This window comes from Thalassophryne amazonica, chromosome 16 (genome assembly GCF_902500255.1).
Source record: "Thalassophryne amazonica chromosome 16, fThaAma1.1, whole genome shotgun sequence".
Taxonomy (NCBI): Eukaryota; Metazoa; Chordata; class Actinopteri; order Batrachoidiformes; family Batrachoididae; genus Thalassophryne; species Thalassophryne amazonica.
Genome location: NC_047118.1, coordinates 1140876 through 1166794, shown reverse-complemented (window position 1 = coordinate 1166794; position 25919 = coordinate 1140876). Strand labels below are relative to the sequence as shown.

At 42.8% G+C, this 25919-nt stretch overlaps 1 protein-coding gene across 1 annotated transcript in view; it reads right to left on the bottom strand.

Annotated features, from left to right (window-relative positions):
* Positions 1-25919, bottom strand: part of shank1 (SH3 and multiple ankyrin repeat domains 1) — a 276665-nt gene that overhangs the window by 32062 nt on the left and 218684 nt on the right. Inside the window, exons 16-17 of the mRNA XM_034189594.1 lie at positions 3553-3635; positions 3119-3243 (exon numbers count right to left, since the gene is read on the bottom strand). Coding sequence (XP_034045485.1) covers positions 3119-3243; positions 3553-3635 — 208 coding nt within the window. The remainder of the gene's footprint in view (positions 1-3118; positions 3244-3552; positions 3636-25919) is intronic.

The window sequence follows — 25919 nt, the reverse complement described above, 5'->3', positions numbered from 1 at the left end:
CCCCTGTGAGCAAGCACTCGGCTACAGTGGGAAGGAAAAACTCCCTTTTAACAGGAAGAAACCTCCAGCAGAACCAGGCTCAGGGAGGGGCAGTCTTCTGCTGGGACTGGTTGGGGCTGAGGGAGAGAACCAAGAAAAAGACATGCTGTGGAGGGGAGCAGAGATCAATCACTAATGATTAAATGCAGAGTGGTGCATACAGAGCAAAAAGAGAAAGAAACAGTGCATCATGGGAACCCCCCAGCAGTCTACGTCTATAGCAGCATAACTAAGGGATGGTTCAGGGTCACCTGATCCAGCCCTAGCTATAAGCTTTAGCAAAAAGGAAAGTTTTAAGCCTAATCTTAAAAGTAGAGAGGGTGTCTGTCTCCCTGATCTGAATTGGGAGCTGGTTCCACAGGAGAGGAGCCTGAAAGCTGAAGGCTCTGCCTCCCATTCTACTCTTACAAACCCTAGGAACTACAAGTAAGCCTGCAGTCTGAGAGCGAAGCGCTCTATTGGGGTGATATGGTACTACGAGGTCCCTAAGATAAGACGGGACCTGATTATTCAAAACCTTATAAGTAAGAAGAAGAATTTTAAATTCTATTCTAGAATTAACAGGAAGCCAATGAAGAGAGGCCAATATGGGTGAGATATGCTCTCTCCTTCTAGTCCCCGTCAGTACTCTATCTGCAGCATTTTGAATTAACTGAAGGCTTTTTAGGGAACTTTTAGGACAACCTGATAATAATGAATTACAATAGTCCAGCCTAGAGGAAATAAATGCATGAATTAGTTTTTCAGCATCACTCTGAGACAAGACCTTTCTGATTTTAGAGATATTGCGTAAATGCAAAAAAGCAGTCCTACATATTTGTTTAATATGCGCTTTGAATGACATATCCTGATCAAAAATGACTCCAAGATTTCTCACAGTATTACTAGAGGTCAGGGTAATGCCATCCAGAGTAAGGATCTGGTTAGACACCATGTTTCTAAGATTTGTGGGGCCAAGTACAATAACTTCAGTTTTATCTGAGTTTAAAAGCAGGAAATTAGAGGTCATCCATGTCTTTATGTCTGTAAGACAATCCTGCAGTTTAGCTAATTGGTGTGTGTCCTCTGGCTTCATGGATAGATAAAGCTGGGTATCATCTGCGTAACAATGAAAATTTAAGCAATACCGTCTAATAATACTGCCTAAGGGAAGCATGTATAAAGTAAATAAAATTGGTCCTAGCACAGAACCTTGTGGAACTCCATAATTAACTTTAGTCTGTGAAGAAGATTCCCCATTTACATGAACAAATTGTAATCTATTAGACAAATATGATTCAAACCACCGCAGCGCAGTGCCTTTAATACCTATGGCATGCTCTAATCTCTGTAATAAAATTTTATGGTCAACAGTATCAAAAGCAGCACTGAGGTCTAACAGAGCAAGCACAGAGATGAGTCCACTGTCCGAGGCCATAAGAAGATCATTTGGTCCATTAATTTCATTAAGGCAGGGATTGACTGTTTTGGTTGTTGGAGAAAAAAATCATCAGTCATCTGCAAAAAGCCCTATCTTGTGGTTTGTATTTTGAATTTTAATTCCTTTAATCTCCTTTTTTTTTTGTCGAATCACCTGTGCTAATGGTTATATATATATATATATATATATATATATATATATATATATATATATATATATATATATATATATATATATATATATAAAACAAATAATAAGGGTGACAGACAGCACCCTTGTCTATTTGAGCTTTCTAAAATTAATTTATGTGTCAAATTACCATTTATTTTAATTCTTGCACTAGGTTGGTAATATAATGTCTTTACGCAATCTACTGATTTCATATTAATTAATATTCATATTAATATTGGTACTTGATATAGAAACCTCTAATTAACCCAATCAAATGCTTTCTCTGCATAAATGCTTACTAATACCGTGCTTCTTCCTTGATGTTGTGCTTCTTCTACAGTGTGTATAGTTCTCCTTATACTATCCTGTGCTTGTCACCCCTTATAAATCCTGTTTGAGCTTCATCTATTAGATCAGGTAGGAAACTACTAGTCTTTTTGACAATATAAGTCGGCAGTTTTCACAATAATTCAGATCTTTTCCTGGTTTCAAAATAACTAATATAAATGCCTCTGTCCATGATGGAGGTATTTTATATTTTTTTAATGAGATTGAAGTAAAGGTGCCAATTCTGTTTTGAATTTCTTATACAATTCAGCAGGACACCCATCTGTTCCCCGACACTTATTCTACTTTAATGAAGCTATGACCTCATTTATTTCTTCTCCAGTTATATCTGCAGTAAAGATTTCATTTTAAAATCTTTAAAAGAAGTTTTAAAAGAATTTTAAAGAGATATGCCGGTCAACAGATCAGGTCTAAGATCATCAACCACCCCGGCAGCATGGAGCAGGTGGTGGATTGGGACGTCAACTCAAGTCAACAACTGGACAGCTGAAACTTGTTGGTAAAGTAGGACAACAATCCCAAATGCACATCAAATCTGGTTGTGTGTTGGATAAAGTAGGCTAACATTAAGGATCTAGAGTGGCCTTTCCAAAGCCCTGACCTCAACCATATTGAACATTTGTGGCCTATACGCTTAAAAGCCTGGTCTCTGCCAGAAAACCAACCAGTTTAAATGAACTCCACCAATTCTGCTAAGAAGAGTGGACAAATATTGAGTCAGAATTATCCCAGAAGCTTGTTGATGATGACCTAAAAAGCATCTTGTCAAGGTGCAGCTTGCTAAAGGACATTTAACCAAATATTAGTGGGGGTGTATGTATATATTTGAGCCTGTATGTATAATTCTGACCCTGTGTGGATTAGAGAAGATCCAAAATAAATTCAAAGTTGTGCACCCAGTTCTGTTTTTTTTTAAAGTCATGAATGATGTTTACTGAACAATTATTCCACCCTGACAAAAGAACAGTTCAAAGTTCCAGGATTTGAACCCAGGACCACCTTGTTCAGAGACAAGATTGCTAACCACTGCTCCACTGTGTTGCCTGGTTCAAACAGTGATATGTAAACTTAACAAGACAAAACAAGAAACAAGAGCAACAAAATACTCACTAATTTCACACGTCAACTCATAAACAGTACCTCAATCAGAAAATCCCCCATCCTGAGACCGGCTCTCCAGGCCACGCCTCCCTCGTCCACTGACTCCAAGTACTGCAAAGCAGGGAAGGCCGGCGTGGGAGTAAATTCCTCAATAGGAGTCTGAGCTGGACACATCATGTTAAAGAGGCGACAGGGAAGAGTGCGTTAATATCAATCAATCAATCAATTTTTTTATATAGCGCCAAATCACAACAAACAGTTGCCCCAAGGTGCTTTATATTGTAAGGCAAGGCCATACAATAATTATGTAAAACCCCAACGGTGGGAAGGAAAAACTCCCTTTTAACAGGAAGAAACCTCCAGCAGAACCAGGCCCAGGGAGGGGCAGTCTTCTGCTGGGACTGGTTATCAATATCAAGATAATGCACAAATGAAAGTCAAACATTAGCCGCGGCAAGGGTCCATTTCCTTACCTTTGGCTCCTCGCAGCACAAAGCCGAAACCCTCACTGTCCTTTTTCTGCAGAAGAACCGTTTTCTCCTTGATTATATAGTCACTGTGAGAGAAGAGACAGAGACATGACATTAGAGCACCACAAAACAGACACAAACCGCGGAAAACCACCAGGACAAGGGTGTGCACACAGCGCGCGCTACTGCCATCACAACGAGTCCTCATCAAAGACCAAAGTAAGCAGAACCCAGAACGCAGTCTGCTTCGTGCTCCACCAGCACTCATCTCACACTTTGTCAAACATGTGATGGGTTGAAGGCTGTCTGATGGTAAGTTTTTTTTAATTATCGAGAATTACAACATTTTCCCACAATCCCTCCAGTTTAGTCAATGAAACGGGCATATGACGTGTTTAGTTTTGCTGTGTATTTTTGACAGCACACCCAGGACCTGTTTGGACCAGAATCTCAGTCAGAGATGCTAAATACAGTATAATGTCGCTGCTTGTTACCGCAGCAACGGCGAGACTTGGACACAGTGAAACTTTATATGGTAGGTCCACACCACTGCCAAATCATGTCTCCACAGTGACAGCGGAGGAACAGGAAAGTCAAAAAAAGCTTTAGTGGCAGTCTACACTCACCGGCCACTTTATTAGGTACACATGTTCAGTTGCTTGTGAACACAAATAACTAATCAGCCAATCACATGGCAGCGACTCAATGCATTTAGGCATCTAGATGCAGTGAAGACAACTTCCTGAAGTTCAAACCGAGCATCACAATGGGGAAGAAAGTGACTTTGAACGTGGCATGGTTGTTGGTTCTAGTCTGGTCTGAGTATTTCACAAACTACTGATCTACTGGGATTTTCACCCACAACCATCTCTGGGGTTTACAGAGAATGGTCAGACAAACAGAAGATTTGGATCTTATCCCACAGGTAACTGGGTGAGAGGCAGGAGACACCCCGCAGAGCCGACACATACAGACCGACAAACACATTCACACGCTCACTCACACCGACGGTCAATTTAGAGTCACCAGTTCACCGAACCTGACTTTGGAAGTAGGAGGAAGTAGGAGGAAGCCGGAGGAAGCGGATAGAAGAAGCTGAAAGCACCTGTGGAGGAATCGGACATACGTTGGATCATTATTCACTGAAGCTCAGGAGCTGCGGCTCGTCTTGTTTCACAAGCGCAAAAGGCAATGAAAATAGTTTCAAATTAAAGGTTAGAATTTTATTTTGCCTTTGATTGTGTTCTGTTGGGGTGGCACGGTGGCTTACGGGTTAGCACTGTTGCCTCACAGCATGAAGGTCATGGGATCGCTTCCCACCTGTGGCCTTTCTCTGTGTAGTTTGCATGTTCTCTCCACGTTCACGTGGGTTCCCTAGTGTGGCAGATAACTGAAACAATCCTTCACTTGGTGATGCAAGCATCAGATTTGACATGAATGTTCTTCATAAATCAGTGTTTGAGAAAAAAGTGCAGGCCACTTGAAAATCCAATATGGCGGCCAGGTAGGGGTCAATGAAGAATTACACAGGGGTCAAAATCTAAAAACGCTCCAATCATATTGAAAGCTATACCACATTATGTGTCTGGTCACAAAGATTGCAAAAAGGTATAGTTTGGACGATCTATGACTGAATGTTCTGGAGTTATAGGGTAAAAACAACAACAATGGTGACAAAGGTCAATTTCAGTTTGTATAGGAGTCAAAAGTTAAAGTTGCCCCAATTTTGGTAAAACGTGGTGCAAATTATTGGTTGAACTAATAGGATTAATAAATGGAATAGTTTTGTCTGTGTTGAATGTTTGGTTTGCAAAGAAAATGTCAAACAATGTCGAAGTCCACTGGATTCTATGACATGTGACATACGAGGGCTGTCAATAAAGTTACGGTCCTTTTTATTTTTTTCAAAAACTATATGGATTTCATTCATATGTTTTTACGTCAGACATGCTTGAACCCTCGTGCGCATGCGTGAGTTTTTCCACGCCTGTCGGTGACGTCATTCGCCTGTGAGCACTCCTTGTGGGAGGAGTCGTCCAGCCCCTCGTCGGAATTCCTTTGTCTGAGAAGTTGCTGAGAGACTGGCGCGTTGTTTGATCAAAATTTTTTCTAAACCTGTGAGACACATCGAAGTGGACACGGTTCGAAAAATTAAGCTGGTTTTCAGTGAAAATTTTAACAGCTGATGAGAGATTTTGAGGTGATTCTGTCGCTTTAAGGACTTTTCACGGTGCGAGACGTCGCTCAGCGCTCTCAGGCGGCGTCATCAGCCTGTTTCAAGCTGAAAACCTCCACATTTCAGGCTCTATTGATCCAGGACGTCGTGAGAGAACAGAGAAGTTTCAGAAGAAGTCGGTTTCAGCATTTTATCCGGATATTCCACTGTTAAAGGAGATTTTTTTAATGAAAGACGTGCGGACGGGTCCGCGCGTCGGGATGCAGCCGCCGCGACGCTCCGCCACAGGAAAAACACCTCTGTTGAAAGCCTTAAGGACAAGTTGGAACATGTCCTGCCTGTTAAACAATTTCTCATATACTCACTCCACTGAAAGCCATCAAAAGCCGCCTGGATTTTACAAATGGTTATCAACACAGAGGTGTTTTTCCTGTGCCGCCGCACAGCAGCGGCTGCGTCCCGACGCGCGGATCCGTCCGCACGTCTTTCATTAAAAAAATCTCCTTTAACAGTGGAATATCCGGATAAAATGCTGAAACCGACTTCTTCTGAAACTTCTCTGTTCTCTCACGACGTCCTGGATCAATAGAGCCTGAAATGTGGAGGTTTTCAGCTTGAACAGGCTGACGACGGCGGCTGAGAGCGCTGAGCGACGTCTCGCACCGTGAAAAGTCCTTAAAGCGACAGAATCACCTCAAAATCTCTCATCAGCTGTTAAAATTTTCACTGAAAACCAGCTTAATTTTTCAGACCGTGTCCACTTCGATGTGTCTCACAGGTTTAGAAAAAATTTTGATCAAACAAAGCGCCAGTCTCTCAGCAACTTCTCAGACAAAGGAATTCCGACGAGGGGCTGGACGACTCCTCCCACAAGGAGTGCTCACAGGCGAATGACGTCACCGACAGGCGTGGAAAAACTCACGCATGCGCACGAGGGTTCAAGCATGTCTGACGTAAAAACATATGAATGAAATCCATATAGTTTTTGAAAAAAATAAAAAGGACCTATACTTTATTGACAGCCCTCGTATGTTACCCTGTAACATGACAACTGAGCATGACACATGGTGCAAACTATTCCTTTTTAAAACCCTATTAACTCAACCAATAATTTGCATCATATTTTATAAAAATTGATGCAACTTTATCTTTTGACCCCCAATCAAACTGAAACTGACCTTTGTCACCATTCTTGCTGTTTTTACCACATAACTCCATAACAGTCAGACATAGATAGTCCAAACTATACCTTTTTGGAATATTTATGATCAGACAAATAATGTGTTATACTTTTCAATATAATTGGGTGCACTTTTAAATTTTGACCCTGTGTAATTCTTCATTGACCCCTACCTGGCCGCCATATTGGATTTTCAAGTGGCCCGCACTTTTTTCTCAAACACTGATTTATGAAGAACATTCATGCCAAATTTGATGCTTGCATCACCAAGTGAACAATTCTGGCCAGAAATCACACTTAACTGCTTCACTACCCTCCGGGTGCGCCGGCTTAACCCCACCTCACGCCCCGTGACTACTGGGATGGGATCCAAGATATTTCTCAAGAGCAGGGTCCTAAAGAGTGGACCCAACTCATTTGGGCGACCAAACCTTCTGACAACCACAACAATATAACACATCAACAGAAAACAACACAAAATACAAGAAATTTGATTACAACTAACAGCAATGAAATAAAAAATTCATAAAACAACAATAAAATTAATAAAATACAATTAAAACAAAGAGCAAAGGGACAAATCAAAACCACTCAGTCCAATCAGTGTCAGTTGTACTAAAGAGAAAACAGAAAAGTCTCCAGTCTAGATTTAAATGAGTCCACAGGATCAATCAGTTTTATTACAAATGGAAAACGGCTCCATAAGAAAGCCTGATAAGAAAAGGTCCTATGACCAGAAGACTTCTTCTTCACCCTCAGAACACACAACAAACCGAGATCCTAAGAACAGACAGCACGACCAGGTATAAACCAGACAATGCATCCAAACTATTTTAAAAATTACTCAAAGAAAGAGTAAAATTCCTTATGTGTTGCAAATGCCTTGAATCTTCTTGAGATGACCCAGGTTTTAAAGACCAAATGTCACATCATCCAAAAGGAAGACCTGGAAAATCATGGGTCAAGGAGCAAAGGTACTACAACACTGATCTGATGGTCTAGTTTTCCATCATCGTGATCTACTCTCTCCACATCTCGATATTGCTCATTCTCCTTTTCCTGCTCTCGTACCTCCTCATCAAACTCTTATCTTTTTCTAATCACATTTCCCCCGTGATCTTCTTCATTCAGTCATCTGTGATACTCTCCACAGTCTGTGGAAGCCTTTCTGTCTCTGGACTGACAGCATCTCTCTCTCTTTTTATTCTTATTGTACGTCTTTTCCCCAGACGCTGTTTTGAATCACCAGACTAAGTCCCATTAATCATCTGAAGATGTGGAATAATTTCAAACAATCCACAACAATGGCAGAAAGCTGTTCCCATGTTGTTAAACGAGATCAGTTCTGCCTCGAATCCAAGTTGGCACTCAGGTCAGTAAGAGCATGTTCCAGTGGAAGCAGGAAAACATCAAAGTCCACTTTTTCTGCATTACTTCCTCTACTGCACACAATATTGTGCAGTTTTCTGCAGCTTTTGGGGGCTTTAGTCATGGTACTGAGTTAGCTTTTTAAAATTAATTTTCAATTCTTGGTTTTTAGTGACACCACAAACCCTCCGGGAAGGAATAATCATCCACTACTACAAGCAACAGACAGATAATCACATGTCCCAAGGTTCTTGAAATGTAATATCTCCACCTGGTGGACATGTACCATTAATGCAGGTACAGTAGAAGTTCGCTAAAAGCTGTAGTCTCAACTGTTGTCATGAACAGGCAGATGAACACGAGTTTTATCTTACATGTGGTCATAAGCTTTGGGTTGCAAGTGAAAGAAACATCCTATGGACAGATGTCCCATCCAGTGGAGAGTCACTGACTCTCATCCACTTCACACTATGACCGTTTTTCCCAGCGTTGGTCCTCGGGACCCAAAGTGCTGCACATTTTCCATTTGTCCCTGAACTAATCAGATCAGATCCACTCAGTCAGAAGTGTTCAGCTCATCAACACCTGACAGCAGCTTGCACTCAAGGTTCTGGAAATGGAGCCATTTCTCCACCTGGTGGACATTTACCGTGTGTGTGTGTGTGTGTGTGTGTGTGTGTGTGTGTGTGTGTGTGTGTGTGTGTGTGTGTGTGTGTGTGTGTGTGTGTGTAATGATGCATCCTGGAGATGTATACTTATAGAGATAGTGCTGGCACATCGAACAGAGGGATCATATGGGGCGGAAGACATTGTTCTGTAGCATATTATGTATTTTTGGAGAAACTATTTCTGCTGTTTTTTGCTTGTTTTTGTTCTTTTTAATCACTTCACTTGCTTTGTGAAGCTCTCTTAAATGGCTTTAAAATTACAAACAGATTAGAAGCTGAGCAAAAGCTGAATGGTGGGTGTTCACTGTTCAATCAGCAAAATCTTCTCATCACCTTTTCATGTTTGAAACTATGTGTCAACACAAATCAAGGGATGGATCAGCCAGGAGGAAATCATCAAAATCGATGGTGATATTGTGGTCAGTCAAGCATTACATATTACCTCTCCAAAGCAGAGTGAGGTCAACACACATCCAACAGACAGGGCCATTCATTTGTTCATTTTCTATACCCATTTACCTAATTAAGGGTGACTTGGGGGGGCTGGAGTCTGTCCTAGCAGTCATATGGTGTGAGGCGGGGCACACCCTGGGCAGGATGCCAGTCTATTACATGGCTGTAGACAAACAAATGTATGGTTATTTCCGAGAAGTGGGCAGGAAAACACCTTGAAAATTCCGACTCCTGTATGATGTCCAACTTGTTGCGTTGGTTTAATGTCTTCCTCCAGCAGCAGTTAATACAAATTTCCACAAATACAGATCAATTTGGAAACATTTGTCATATACTCAACAAAAATATAAACGCAACACTTTTGGTTTTGCTCCCATTTTGTTTTAGATGAACTCAAAGATCTAAAACTTTTTCCACATACACAATATCACCATTTCCCTCAAATATTGTTCACAAACCAGTCTAAATCTGTGATAGTGAGCACTTCTCCTTTGCTGAGATAATCCATCCCACTTCACAGGTGTGCCATATCAAGATGCTGATTAGACACTATGATTAGTGCACAGGTGTGCCTTAGACTGCCCACAATAAAAGGCCACTCTGAAATGTGCAGTTTTATCACACAGCACAATGCCACAGATGTCGCAAGATTTGAGGGAGCGTGCAATTGGCATGCTGACAGCAGGAATGATAACCAGAGCTGTTGCTCGTGTATTGAATGTTCATGTCTCTACCATAAGCCGTCTCCAAAGGTGTTTCAGAGAATTTGGCAGTACATCCAACCAGCCTCATAACCGCAGACCACGTGTAACCACACCAGCCCAGGACCTCCACATCCAGCATGTTCACCTCCAAGATCGTCTGAGACCAGCCACTCGGACAGCTGCTGAAACAATCGGTTTGCATAACCAAAGAATTTCTGCACAAACTGTCAGAAACCGTCTCAGGGAAGCTCATCTGCATGCTCGTCGTCCTCATCGGGGTCTCGACCTGACTCCAGTTCGTTGTTGTAACCGACTTGAGTGGGCAAATGCTCACCTTCGTTGGCGTTTGGCACGTTGGAGAGGTGTTCTCTTCAACTCTATGCGAAGGAGATGTGTTGCACTGCATGAGGCAAATGGTGGTCACACCAGATACTGACTGGTATCCCCCCCAATAAAACAAAACTGCACCTTTCAGAGTGGCCTTTTATTGTGGGCAGTCTAAGGCACACCTGTGCACTAATCATGGTGTCTAATCAGCATCTTGGTATGGCACACCTGTGAGGTGGGATGAATTATCTCAGCAAAGGAGAAGTGCTCACTATCACAGATTTAGACTGGTTTGTGAACAATATTTGAGGGAAATGGTGATATTGTGTATGTGGAAAAAGTTTTAGATCTTTGAGTTCATCTCATACAAAATGGGAGCAAAACCAAAAGTGTTGCGTTTATATTTTTGTTGAGTGTACATAAAACTTCCACAGCATGTCTTTTTCCTGGTTCTCTCCCTCAGCCCCAACCAGTCCCAGCAGAAGACTGCCCCTCCCTGAGCCTGGTTCTGCTGGAGGTTTCTTCCTGTTAAAAGGGAGTTTTTCCTTCCCACTGTCGCCAAGTGCTTGCTCACAGGGGGTCGTTTTGACCGTTGGGGTTTTTCCGTAATTATTGTATGGCTTTGCCTTAAAATATAAAGCACCTTGGGGCAACTGTTTGTTGTGATTTGGCGCTATATAAATAAAATTGATTTGATTTGATTTGATTGATAAAATACATTTTTGATAAACATGTTTTGGAGAAACAGGTTTAGAAAAATACTTTTAACATCAATCATTATTCGGCAATGTGACCCAGATCTATCACGCATCCTGTGAACGTGTTTGCATGTTTGAATGTCATCCAATCAGCAACTACAACAAACAGCTTGTGCGGATTTTAAGGCTTTCGTGTACATTACCTACTGTTTGTCCCAATTAAGGGAACAAACAGCCTAAAATATGTATTCTGGATCAAATACTGCATAGCTATCTGAGCAGGCCTGTCCTATTTCATAGTACACCATGTCTTTCACAGTTCTTAGTATCAAATATTGTGCAGTGATCAGAGCATTTAGGTGAACCTTGTCATCTTGTAAAATGATGAACTATCACGTAACACTGCATGTTTGCAGTACTTGGTCTTTGCATTCATATAACTCTCAGTACCTGGCGAACAGAAGACTTTAAATAAAATAGCAATAAAGTAATCGACTCCTAAACAAAATGTTTCCTTCTGGATCTTTTCAATTTCCACTGAAATACTTTTCATGACATGGGAGCATACGATGAAGCCTGAGTCTGATACCCACAGGCCGTTATGTGTTACAGAAAAATTGAAGTACACAGTTGTTGCCCTCTGTGTTAATTCAGTCAGCCAACTCGTGTATCATATGTTCTTAATAAATGTAGCATGAAGAACAACAGCACCATCTGGCATCGACGCTCTGAAACCATCACTTCTGCAGTCTGCAGGCAGCAGTCAGGGGAGTAAAGATCAGACTTTCTTCTCTGGTGAATTTGAGTGAAATGATTCCATTCAGACAGCGATTCAGCTCGGTGTATATTCTGCAACAACTTTGTGGATCGGAATAATGTCACACTTTGCTCACCGTGATCTGGTCCACCAAAACTACCCTTGCAGAAGGGCCAAGAGCTGAACACACTCAAAGCCTCGTTTTCAAATGTTTTTCAGATTTAAAATTTTATTATTAAGGGGATCTATTTGATTGGCAACTTTAAACACGGGTGCAGATGACAGTTAGCAGAAGAGCAATGAGGCAATAAGTTGCCTAAATCCACAGGTGTGCTCAATGTGTTGCAAAATGTCCAATGGTTCATTGTAGGAATGTCCTGTTAGTAGTGAATCAGGATCAGTGAGGATCAGTACGGTCTTAAGGAGAACTTTGTGTTCTGCATCCTTTGGTGAATCTGCATCACAACACCAGCATTGATAATCTCTTCCAGACCAATGGAATCGCCACAAAAACAAGTGGTGCTTCACCTCGTAATCATAGGAAAACTACTTTTGGTGCACAAAAGGTGGTACCAGTATGATCCTAAGCACAAAAAGCACCAAAAGGTGCTATATGGCACCAAAACTGCTTCCCCTATGATTACGAGCCAAAGAACCACATTTCTTGTGATTTAGCACCACTTGTTTATTGTGCGTAGGTGGGCAGGGGTGGCAGCAGAGCAGTTAAGTGCTTGTTTTTCCATGTGGAAAGTTCGAAACCAACCCCTTCTCATTCTCCATTTGATATGGAGTTGCATCAGGAAGGGCATCCGGGGTAAAACTTAGCCTAAAGCAACCTGTAGATCCACCTGAGCTCTGCGGTGGTGACCTCAAGGCAAACAAGGGAGAAGGTGTTTACTGTCCATTGAGAGGAGATTATGATGAGTATCACTTTGGGACTGCTAGTGTTGAGATTTTGGCCTTGTGGCACATTTCTCTGGGCACGATCCAGCATGCAGGTGCCTCAGTTTCGAGGACTCGTGGAACTGAAGAAGGCCAACAGGAAGACCCATGTTTCTCCTGACTGCAGGAAATACACAGGAACTTTTTATGAGGTGAGGATGGACTGGTTCCCCTCCAGGACCCATGTTGGCTCTGCAGTCCGGCAGGTGCAGTGATGTGTGGGACCAGTGCGTGTTCCCAGTCCTGATCTCACTTGACATTAAGCAAATGTTCTTCGTGTTTACCGTCACTTTTACACACTGCTGTTAAACAAATGAAGACGATGAGTTACTTAGACCATGTCTGGACACAAAAACGTGAAACTGGCAGGAAAGGTAAGAGAAAAATACGATCCGTTGTGTTTGGAGGTTTGACCGATAATTACTCGATGGACATCACCTCTTATGTCTGGTAACAACCTCTCTGAGTGACTCTGAGTCCTGAATGGTTTTGAGGTGACTTGGGTCACCCATGTTGTCTCCAGAGTCTAAGGCTCTACAACTTTAGCCACGTTCGACTGAATAGGATCATGTCAGAAAGAAGCTGGAACTTGTCATGCCAGCTGCAGCATTAAAACTCTGTCACTGTGCACCGTACCTATTCTCCCAGCAGCCCCCCCATCTCTCGCTCTCACACACACACACACACATATGCACAGACACACACCAGTAAACACAGAGAAGCATGCTCCCCTTCACACAAGGACACAAGCCCACAGCCAAACACCTGCAACCATCAAGACGACTGAACTGCACCTTCATGATTTTGACAGATGGCAGCAGCAAAACACCATCCTCGAGCTGCACATCGGAAGACGCACCAGGCATCACGGGTGCCGGTGCAGCATTACGAGCGCATGTTCATTCAGAAAGCACACATGCGTATGTTCAGATGGCGAAACGCAGAACGGCTGCACTGCTCCCACACGGGGCCGTGTAACTGCAGCTCTCATCCGTCTTCACACATACGGTGCACACGAGCACTCGAACAACACCTCCATCTGCAAGCACGCTGTTAACATCTGTCAGTCCATCCATGATGTTCACATGCATGCATCTCTCCCTCCGCCCACCATCTCCCCTAATGAATGGAGAGAGAGAGAGAGAGAGAGAGAGAGAGACAGAGAGAGAGAGAGAGAGAGAGAGCGATAGAGCGATGGGGGTCTAAAAAGCCCATGGTTGGTACCTGTAAATGAACCAGATGCTCCTATTCACAGGGCCTAGCGACGGCCAGGAAGAAGAGAGGGAGAGGGAGAGGGAGAGACTCTCCTCGCCGCATGCCCCCATCGCCATTTCCTCCCCTCCCTCTCCTCCTCCTCCTTCTCCTGCTCCTTCTCCTTCTTGTCTTCCAGTGAGACAGCGGCGAGTGCGAGCCGTGCGAGAGGAGGAGGAGGAGGAGGAGAGGAGGAGGAAGGGAGAGAGAGATGGAAGAAGCAATAGGGAGAGGGCCTCGCTCTCCCAGCCCCTTCATCCTTAAGACGGAGAGACAGAAGGAACAGGAGGTCGAGAGCGAGAGGGATGAGATGGAGCTGGAGATGGCTCACTGTCACTGCGACACTGAGAGAGAGGGAGACAGAAGGAGGAAGGAGAGGGCAGGAGGACACGGAGTTAGATGGTTTAGTAGGAGAGAAGAAGAAAGACGGATGCAGGGATGACAAAGTTTCGCAATCCTGCTTTTTTCCTCCACCCCTCCTCTTCCTATGGTTCACATGAATGGTATGCTAATGTTCTGATCTCCCATTCATAAAAAGTGATGCGTTTGACGTAAATCAAATCAAATCAATTTTATTTAACAGTTTTTATTTTAACAGTTGCCCCAAGGTGCTTTATATTGTAAGGCAAGGCCATACAATAATTACGGAAAAACCCCAACGGTCAAAACGACCCCCTGTGAGCAAGCACTTGGCGACAGTGGGAAGGAAAAACTCCCTTTTAACAGGAAGAAACCTCCAGCAGAACCAGGCTCAGGGAGGGGCAGTCTTCTGCTGGGACTGGTTGGGGCTGAGGGAGAGAACCAGGAAAAAGACATGCTGTAGAGGGGAGCAGAGATCGATCACTAATGATTAAATGCAGAGTGGTGCATACAGAGCAAAAAGAGAAAGAAACACTCAGTGCATCATGGGAACCCCCCAGCAGTCTAAGTCTATAGCAGCATAACTAAGGGATGGTTCAGGGTCACCTGATCCAGCCCTAACTATAAGCTTTAGCAAAAAGGAAAGTTTTAAGCCTAATCTTAAAAGTAGATTCCGAATTGGGAGCTGGTTCCACAGGAGAGGAGCCTGAAAGCTGAAGGCTCTGCCTCCCATTCTACTCTTACAAACCCTAGGAACTACAAGTAAGCCTGCAGTCTGAGAGCGAAGCGCTCTATTGGGGTGATATGGTACTATGAGGTCCCTAAGATAAGATGGGACCTGATTATTCAAAACCTTATAAGTAAGAAGAAGACTTGAGACGTAAGACTTTGCTCATGCTGTCTTCATTACTTCAACAAAAGGGGACAGTCTAAAGTCAAACCAAAATTAATTCATGGGTCATCCTTGACCATTAACATCATCCAGCGCTCTACCTCATGTGAGTTCTGGTGGGGGGACTGGAGCTTCTCTCCACCAGGCAGGAGAGGTAGGTCGATATTTTATCACAGGGTGAAAACATGCAGACAGCTTGTATTTACTCTCTCACTCACTACAACATAATTTAGAGTAACCCTAAAAACCTAAAAAGTTTAAATAAATCAAGACAAAAATTACCTCAGATCTAGGTCAAACTTTGGACATTCTTGCAATGATCCAATAATGATAAATTGCGTTAATACTTTTTAAATAAAAGAAGACAAGCTCAGTGAGCAGGGCTATTTGTGTTTGATTGACACATCTACTACTGTAATCAACAGGTTCATCATTGTGTCCCACAGCAGAAGAGACTCAATGTTCTTGAAATGGAGCAATATCTCCACCTGGTGGACATTTATCATGAATACAGGTACAATAGAAATTTGCCAAGACCTTGAGTTACTCATAGCTTGTTAGCTAGTCAAGTGATGATAGCAGTCTATGGGCTGTAACATGTACCCAGTGCCAAGCAGCGCACAGGGCAGCACAAGTATCATTGCTAGTTTCCAAATTATGGGGTGTTGGCATGTTGATATTGTGAGGAAGCAGAAAGCGACTGCAGCATAGGCAACCAAAGACCTGGCCCTAAGTCAAGCGTAGAGTTTTATTTATTTATTTACTATCAGAGTTTCCTGGCTTTCCCCTAGTGAAGAGTAAATAAACCAATAAATAAATACCAATAAATAAACCAATAATTTCATTAGCGGACACTAAATAATTGACTGGCATTAAGTTAGCCACATGGAGTGTGCAGCCAGTACACGCTGAGTGCTGGTCCCAAACCTGGATGAATGAGTGGGGTTGCATCAGGGAGGGCATTTGGATTAAAAAAAGCCAAACATGTAGAGTGTAAATCAAATTTTCATACCGGAACAGTCAAGGCTCAGGGTTAACAATGACCACCACTGGTGCTAAGATCAAACAGGGTGCCAGCAGAAATTGGGCTACTGCTGGGCAAAGAAGAAGAAGAAGAGGAGGAGAACAGGTCCAGAGACAGAGGGAGAAGAGGAAAAAAAAAAAGGGTGGAAGCGAGAGTCTGAGAGTCAACTGAATGTTGGCAGTCTGACTGGTAAAGGGAGAGAGCTGGCTGACATGATGACATGGTGGAGAGTGAACCCAAGCATGAAAGAGTGGTGACAGGAGTGGACTTCAATGGGCATATTGGTGAAGGGAACAGAGGTGATGAGGAAGTAATGGGTAGATATGATATCAAGGATAGGAATGTGGAAGGACAGATGGCAGTTGATTTGGCAAAAGGGATGGAAATAGCTGTGGTGAATACCTACTTTAAGAAAAGGGAGGAGCACAGGGTAACAGAGTGGAGGAAGGTGCACAGAGGTGGACTACATTCTGTGTAGGAGATGCAAGCTAAAAGAAATTGAAGACTGATAGGTGGCAGGAGAGAGTGCAGCTGGACAGCATAGGATGGTGGTTTGTAGGATGAGTTTACAGGTAAAAAAGAAGAGAGTGAGAACTCAACAAAGGATCATTGAAAATCTGGATGTCAGTACTACTGCAATGTTCTATTTTCTGGTTTACCGCAGTCCAGCATTAGGGCTCTCCAATTAGTTCAAAATGCTGCTGCCAGACTCTTGACAGGAAGCAGAAAGTTTGACCACATTACACCCTTTTTGGCATCTCTTCACTGGCTTCCTGTCCCTGTGAGACCAGATTTTAAGGTTTTGTTACTAACCTATAAAATTATACACGGACTGGCATGGCCCTACTTAGCTGACCTACTTAAACCCTACATACCTGTCCGGGCTCTGCATTCTCAGGATGCAGGACTACTGTTAAAGATTTTATATATATATATATTTTTATCACTGTTAAACATTTGTACCTTTGTCTTCTTTCTTATGAAAATGTTATTGTGCTGTTTTGCACCAGTCTTAAGATAACCCTGAGAATGCACATATTATTCAACTTCGTTTTAGCATGCTGGGGTCAGTCTGAACTGGGAGTAAAGAACTGGAGGTTATTTTGACCGTTGTGAATTTATGGTCTTGTGATATGTGATGCTTAGTGTGAAGAACAGGACACTCTAGGCAGATGCAGAACAGATGATAAGTGCAACAGACGAACGGGATGTGCTGACCTCCATTGATAAGATTAAAGAAACAGTTTTTCCACGCAGATGCACTTATTGACGTATGTGTTTATGTTACGGGAAGAAACTTGTCTTGCGTTGTCCCCCCCACCCTTAGGACAAGTTTTATGATGTGGTTAGGGCTTCTCCAATAAAAGAGCAGGAGCGCAAGCCAGACTTTAGTGTAGCTTTGGTGTACAGCCTGACTGCACTCCTCGCAAGATAAATTTGACTTTCTGTCTCACTGGTGTTTCTTGACTCTGTTTGTCTTATCAAGGTTTTAAGAATGTTTGGAGGCGAAAATACCCAACATTGACTGGGAGCTACGTCCGGGATCTCAACAATACCGGAGGTGTCCGGCGGGGGTCGCCAAGTCCAGACGTAAATCCTTGGCCAAGGTCCGATCGATTGATTGTGTCTGCAATTGTCGACCGCCGGTGGCATCGTCTGGTTGACGAGATTTTCCCGAAGAAGACAGACAGGAAGTCGAGTCAGTGAGTAAAATTTCTTTGTAACAGTACTGAGTGAGTGGTGATCAGATCACATAAACAGTTAAATTCCGCAAGCGATGATACAGAATCGTCTGTTAATGAAACACAGTTAAACTCTGTAAGGAGGTCGGACTCCTCTACGATGGCGAGGAACGCACATAGTTAAATTCCGAAGGAGGGTGCGGACTCCTCTGTTTATATACGCGTACCGATAGGGAATAAAAGTGTGATCACATAAACAGTTAAACTCCGTAAACGATGGCGTGGAATCGTCTGTTAATGTAAAGCAGTTAAACTCCGCGAAGAGGGCGGACACCTCTACGGTTAGCGAAGGACGCACGTAGTTAAATTCCGGAAGGAGGGTACGGACTCCTCTGTTTTAAATACGAAGTAATACCGGTTTTTGAGAATAAAAGTGTGAGAGTGTAATACTTTGGACAACGTAAGTGACAACCGTGTGTGGAAGCAGAGGCAAGTGATTCCGCTTCCTACGGGGAGGTGAAAGGAATCAACCACACGACGGCAAATTAATTGTCACGTCCAAAGAAAGTGAAAACTTCAGATTTAGAACACCCTAGGTGTGCCCCCGTCTGAAGTCCAAATTATAACAAGGGATAATAAAAATGGGGGGTAAGACGTCTAAAAATAAGGGAAATTTATCAACTGACGACTGGAAATTTATGGAAGCAAAAAATCCAAAAGCAACTAAGAAATTGGAGACCTGGATAAATAAACATGACTTTGGCGGACGACTGAACCTGACTAGTATTCAGAAGTTGAAGGAAAGGTTAGAAGAGGAACATAAAGGTGATAAGAAAAAGAAGCAGAAAATAGGGGCAGATTTAGTGGCGTTTTGGGAGGAGGAAGCAGAGAACAGACAGAAGGGAGCAGAGAAGCGACGATTAGAGAAAGCAAGGAAAAAGAAAGGCGTAGGTAAGGCAGAAGAAGATGTGATAATTCAGCACAGAGAACCAGAACAACCTCAACAACCACCGTCGGCTGGATCGTCGGTAACAACACAGTTATATCCTCCTCTACCAAAGGATGGTGACGTACCGCCACCACAGTATGATTTGGCAGTAAAACCTAAGGTAAAAAGTGAAAAACAAGAAAAGCCACAAACACGCAGTCAAGCAAAAGTGCCTACAGCTCCTCCCATGGAGGAACACAGTGACCAGGACGGTGCCTATCCTATGATAGAAGTACCAAATCCTCGTGCAGGCACAGCAGGACATCGACCAACCATGCTCGTATATCGAACATGGAATGCTGATGATATCAAAGCAGCAGTTGACATGATACCATCACCTCATGTTGACATTGAGGGATTCATGCAAGACATAGAAAACATTAGAAAGTCGTATCACCTAGATGGAACTGAGGTCCAACAGGTATGGATGAAAGCATGTGGCCCTAAATGGAGTCAGGTACGCGGAGATTGGAATCCTGTAGACCGGATGGCGTACCGGTGCAACATGATGATCCAGTCTTGAAAACACGAGTGGAAGCCATGATTACACGAGCAAAAGGTGTGTTAGGACCAAAAATAAATTATACTGAAATTACCAGGACAGCTCAGAAAGAAGGAGAGCCATGGACAGAGTTTAGATGCAGATTTGAGAGTGTATTTAGAGTCCATAGTGGCATATTGCCAGGAACACCAGTGTATGAACAACAATTGAAAAACGCTCTGATCCAGCAATCCAACAAGGATATAAAAGCTTGGATACAGAAACATTGGATTGGACTGCCTACAGGCACATTGGAAGAAACACACCCATATTTCAGCGCACAGGTGGTGTTAACATGGTGAGAGAAGAAAGCGATGACCCCACATTCCACTATTACTATACATTTGACATTTCTGAAGAAGATGCTGCAGGATGGGGTAAAGATGTCGTTTTGCAAGCAACAGCCCTACTGAAACATCCTGAACAAAAGATGTCACCACCTGACCTGCATGTCACAATGTGGCATAAAGATCCTCCAGGTCCGGATGGTGACTATGAAAACAAATTGAAAAACGTTTCACCTGTGAAGCTGACAATGACCGATTTGATTCATGATGGCAACTCAACAGCTGTCATAACAGTAACAGGCGCCACTGAAGATGTTTTAACATTGAGATTCACAGGTATGCCATTACATGTGTCACTTTGTAAACCATATTTGACAGAATGGCAAGAATTGGGACTGACAGTCATAACAGCTTTGTCAGCCACTGATTGGAGCAGAGTTGGACCACGAACGGAGTTCAGTCCATCAACTAAATTGTATAAAGTGCCAGTTAATGTCTCATTGGTGCTGACAGCTGGAACACACATTGATGTGTCCACTTCACAATCCTGAGTGTTTCAGTTGAGTCCTGAAGAAGATGATCTTCTTTCTTCAGTACCATCAGGATTGTGGACAACAGGTCCTTCAGACGTAGGACTGATTAAAAATGCACAACCTGTAGTTATAAGACCAAAAACAGAATACAGACCATGTGTAAGACAGTATCCATTGAAACCTGATGCAATTGACGGAATCAGGCCAGTAATAGAGAATTTATTAACAGCAGGAGTAATAGTGCCATGTCCAGATTCACCATGTAACACACCCATATTTCCTGTAAAAAAGGCTCCGCCCTCAGTGGGGTGGAGAATGATTCAAGATCTGCAGGCAGTAAATGCTGCTGTGATTAAAAGAGCACCATGTGTTCCAGATCCACACACCTTGTTAAATTCGCTGAGACCAAATTCTAATAGTTTCTCAGTAATTGACATAAGTAATGCATTTTTCTCTGTGCCAGTACACCCAGATAGTCAATTCTGGTTTGCTTTTACCTTTAAAGGACAACGATATACATTTACCAGATTACCGCAGGGTTACGCAGAGAGCCCAACTATTTATTCTCAAGTCATGTCAGCATGTTTAGCCAATTTCGTTCCACCGGCAGATAGCCAACTATTAGTGTATGTTGATGACATTTTGATTGCCTCTGACACACGAGAAAACTGCATAACTGACACAGTAGCATTATTATGTTTCTTATTTGATAATGGCCACAAAGTGAGTAAAAACAAAGTTCAGTTGTGTAGGGATAAAGTAAAATATTTAGGACATGAATTATCAGCCACAGGGCGCACGATCCTGTCTGACAGGAAGGAAGCGATTTTATATGCTCCAAAACCACAAACTAAAAGACAGATGATGTCATTTCTTGGACTGACTAATTACTGCAGGGCATGGATTCCCTGCTATGCAGAATTGACTAGTCCACTTTCTGATTTGATGTACAAAGATGATATTTCAATGTCAACCGTGTTGGAATGGAACAAAGATGCTGAGGAAGCTTTTGTAAAAGTAAAACAAACGTTAGTGTCATCTACAGTTTTGACACTACCAGATTATAGTAAACCATTTACTCAAACAGTGGATTGTAAAAATAATTTCATGACAAGTGTCTTAGTACAGTCACATGGTACAAAATTACGACCAGTGGCTTACTATTCTTCCAAATTGGATACAGTAGCAAGTGCATTGCCTCACTGCGTGCGAGCTGTAATTGCAGCCTCTATGGCTGTTCAAAGTAGCAGTAATGTTGTTCTATTCCATCAGCTAACATTGAAAGTTCCACATGCAGTTTCTGCACTCCTGTTGCAGACAAACATAAGCTTTTTGTCCCCAGCAAGACATTTTTCGTGCATGTCCTTGCTATTATCACAACCACACCTTACGGTAGAGCGCTGTACAACATTGAATCCATCCACATTGATACCTTTACCTGAGGATGGTGAGCCGCACAATTGTCTTGATGTAGCAACAGTCTGTATGCTGTTGTCACAAATTCAGAAGTATTGGATTCTGCTTCATTGCCATCGTCATTTTCAGCACAAGCAGCTGAATTAGTTGCTTTAACTGCAGCTTGCTATCTGTTTAAAGGTACGGCTGTAACAATTTATACAGACAGCCAGTACGCTTTCAGCACAGTGCATGTGTTTGCAAAACTGTGGGAAGAGCGTGGAATGGTGACATCATCTGGAAAGCCGGTGACTCATGCCACTCTCCTAACTGCACTACTGAAAGCTGTGAAATTGCCTAAACAAATTGCTATATGCAAATGTGCGGCTCACACCAAAGGCTCTGATATAGTTTCACAAGGAAATGATTTTGCTGACAGAGCTGCGAAGGCGGCAGCAGCAGCAGCTTCTTCTATTTTTGTTGTACAGGAAACCACTCCAGATTTGCACTTAGGTCACATACTGCTTGCTGAGATGCAACAGCAGGCACCTGAGAAAGAAAGGCAGATGTGGTTACACAAAGGAGCTACATTCGCAAATGATTTGTACTTATGACCACAAAAGAAACCCATATTGCCAAAAAATATGTTTAAATGGGCAGCTATTATGAGCCATGGCGTGACGCATGTCTCATCAGGGGGTATGATATCGCAATTGCAATCTATTTTTTGTCTTTATGGGTTCGATGCATATGCAAAACAGCATTGTAGAGCATGCATGACATGTGCAAAACACAACTCACAAGGCAATTTGAGACCCCAAAGAGGCAAATTTCCAACACCACAATATCCCTTTCAAGTGATTCATATGGATTATATACAGCTGAGTAAACATGAAGGAAAAGAATTTTGTTTAGTCATAATTGATGCGTTCTCAAAATGGGTAGAATTGTTCCCCACAAAACATGCAGATGCACTTACAGTGGCTAAAGCATTGTGCAAAGACATCATTCCACGATTTGGAATACCAGAAACAGTCTATTCAGATAATGGAGCGCATTTTGTTAATACAATAGTGCAATACGTAGGAGAAGCGCTACAGATTAATCTCAAAAATCATTGTGCTTATCATCCACAAAGTGCCAGATTAGTGGAAAGGATGAATGGAACAGTAAAAAACAGACTTAGAAAGACAATGGAGGAAACAGGCAGACCATGGACACATTGTGTAGATTTGGTAAAAATGTATATAAACATAACTAGTACCATGGGGTTGACACCGTATGAAACATTGTTTGGCAGAAAATACAGATTGCCATATTATGGGCAAATTTGGGATGTACCTGAGGAAGCCAATTTGCCAGATTACATGAGGAAGATGTTAGAAAGACAACGAGGGAGAGTTTCAAACACTGACCATCCCATTTCTCCACAGGATGACCCTAAAGTGGTACCTGGAGACTGGGTGTTGATAAGAAGCATCAAGAGAAAACACTGGCATTCACCTAAAATGGGAAGGGCCCCATCAAGTACTACTCACAACACCCACAGCCTTGAAAATTGGGGAAAGAAGTACATGGATTCATTTAACTCACTGTAAGAAAGTCATTTCTGCAGACACAGACAAACAGTAAGAGCAGTAGGATAAGACTAGTAATAGTGTGTGAGCTTGGTGTTAAGATCCAGGTTAGACACGAAAGCTAGCAGAAGACATTAAGAAGCCACTGTTCTGAACATAGGTGTGCTGTAGTGTGCAGAAATGGCAAAAGAAAAAAACGAAAAGAACGAGGGTTCCTGGACCCCATGGACAGTCCTTATTATGCAGCAAGCAACGATTGTTCTAAGTGGGACAAGATCTATCCATTGACCAAATTGACTAAGATTAAACCTTTATTTTCAAGCAAAGTTGGGCATGCTAACCATACATGTGTAAACTTGACAGGGACAAGTAAGACTTTGGGTAGCTTAAACCACACTGCCTGGTGTAAGGATGTGGTCCATAGTACTCCCACATTCAAACCTGTCAGTAGGAGTGACGTATGGTGGTGGTGTGGTGATAACAGACTCTTTGACAGACTGCCAAGAAATGTGTCAGGTTATTGTGCATTTATATCATTATTGTTACCAGTTAAAGCCATGCCCATGACACCTGAAGAAGTCATGACATATACAGCCTCTCTCATTCCTGAAGACTGGCAGAAAGGCATAGTCAGACATAGAGTAAAACGAGATTGGAAAGGAGTGGGAGATCCAACATATATTGATGCGATAGGAGTCCCCAGAGGAGTGCCTGACGAGTATAAACTGGCTGATCAGATAGCAGCTGGATTCGAATCCTCCATCTGTTGGTGGTGTTCAATTAATAAGAACGTGGACAGAATAAACTACATCCACTACAATGTACAGAAATTAGGAAATTGGACTGAGGAAGGGTTTAAGGCTGTCCATTCGCAGTTAGAAGCCACGTCCCTTATGGCCTTCCAGAACCGTATTGCTCTGGATATGTTGTTGGCAGAGAAAGGAGGTGTTTGTGCCATGTTCGGAGAACAATGCTGCACATTCATTCCCAACAACACAGCTGCAGATGGCAGCCTCACTCAAGCCATCGACGGGCTGAGGACGTTGAACAGGAAGATGAAAGAGCACAGTGGAGTAAACACCGAAGGCTGGGATTGGTGGCTGGAAGGGATGGGAAAATGGAGGTCTTTGATTTCTTCACTATTAGTGTCTATAGCAGTATTTGCTGCGATTCTAACATTGTGTGGATGTTGTTGTATTCCATGTCTTCGAGGCCTTGTAAATAGAATGATAACCACAGCAATAGGTCCAGGACCAGGAGGGGGACCAGCTTCATATCCACTCCTGGGGCAAAACGACGACGAAGAGGAAGAGGGCTCTCATGACCTGTACCCAGACCAATGGAAGTATGATGACCCAGACACCGATGATGATGACAATGATGACATAACCTCTGGGGTGTAAGCCTGTAGAACATACCATGATGAACCTCTTAGTGAAAATCTCAAAAGAAGTGCTAAGCTAGGTGATGCCTACTATATGTTTAACAAGCGATAACAGGAGGGAAATGTTAAAGATTTTATATATATATATATATTTTTATCACTGTTAAACATTTGTACCTTTGTCTTCTTTCTTATGAAAACGTTATTGTGCTGTTTTGCACCAGTCTTAAGATAACCCTGAGAATGCACATATTATTCAACTTCGTTTTAGCATGCTGGGGTCAGTCTGAACTGGGAGTAAAGAACTGGAGGTTATTTTGACCGTTGTGAATTTATGGCCTTGTGATATGTGATGCTTAGTGTGAAGAACAGGACACTCTAGGCAGATGCAGAACAGATGATAAGTGCAACAGACGAACGGGATGTGCTGACCTCCATTGATAAGACTAAAGAAACTGTTTTTCCACGCAGATGCACTTATTGACGTATGTGTTTATGTTACGGGAAGAAACTTGTCTTGCGTTGTCCCCCCCACCCTTAGGACAAGTTTTATGATGTGGTTAGGGCTTCTCCAATAAAAGAGCAGGAGCGCAGGCCAGACTTTAGTGTAGCTTTGGTGTACAGCCTGACTGCACTCCTCGCGAGATAAATTTGACTTTCTGTCTCACTGGTGGTTCTTGACTCTGTTTGTCTTATCAAGGTTTTAAGAATGTTTGGAGGCGAAAATACCCAACAACTACTTTCTGTCTGTTGGGTGAATAAAAAGTCTGCAGGCCACCGAGCCTTCACTTATCGTGTCTGTTTCATGGAATGATCTCCCTGCCAGCCTACTGATTCTGCTCTTTTGATCTCTGTCCAAGGCACTGAAGTGACTTTGTGACATTGACGGCTGCACACCACAGGGCCCTGCACCGACCATGAGGTGACCTTGCTGAAGCTGACGCAACAGCTCATGGACCACCTTGCTGAGGGTGACCTCTCTGAGCCACTGCAGTCTGTTTTTGGAATGCAGACTGTCTTGAAGACAGCTTTTATGAGAGTGACACGAATGAGCCAATGGATGGACGCTGGCCCTGCACCCCAGGGTGCTGGGCTTATCTCACGACACCTGGCCTATGGTGCCAGTGACTGTGTGGTCATCTCAATAATGCACTTTGTTTTTTATGTTATTGTTGCCTGTTTC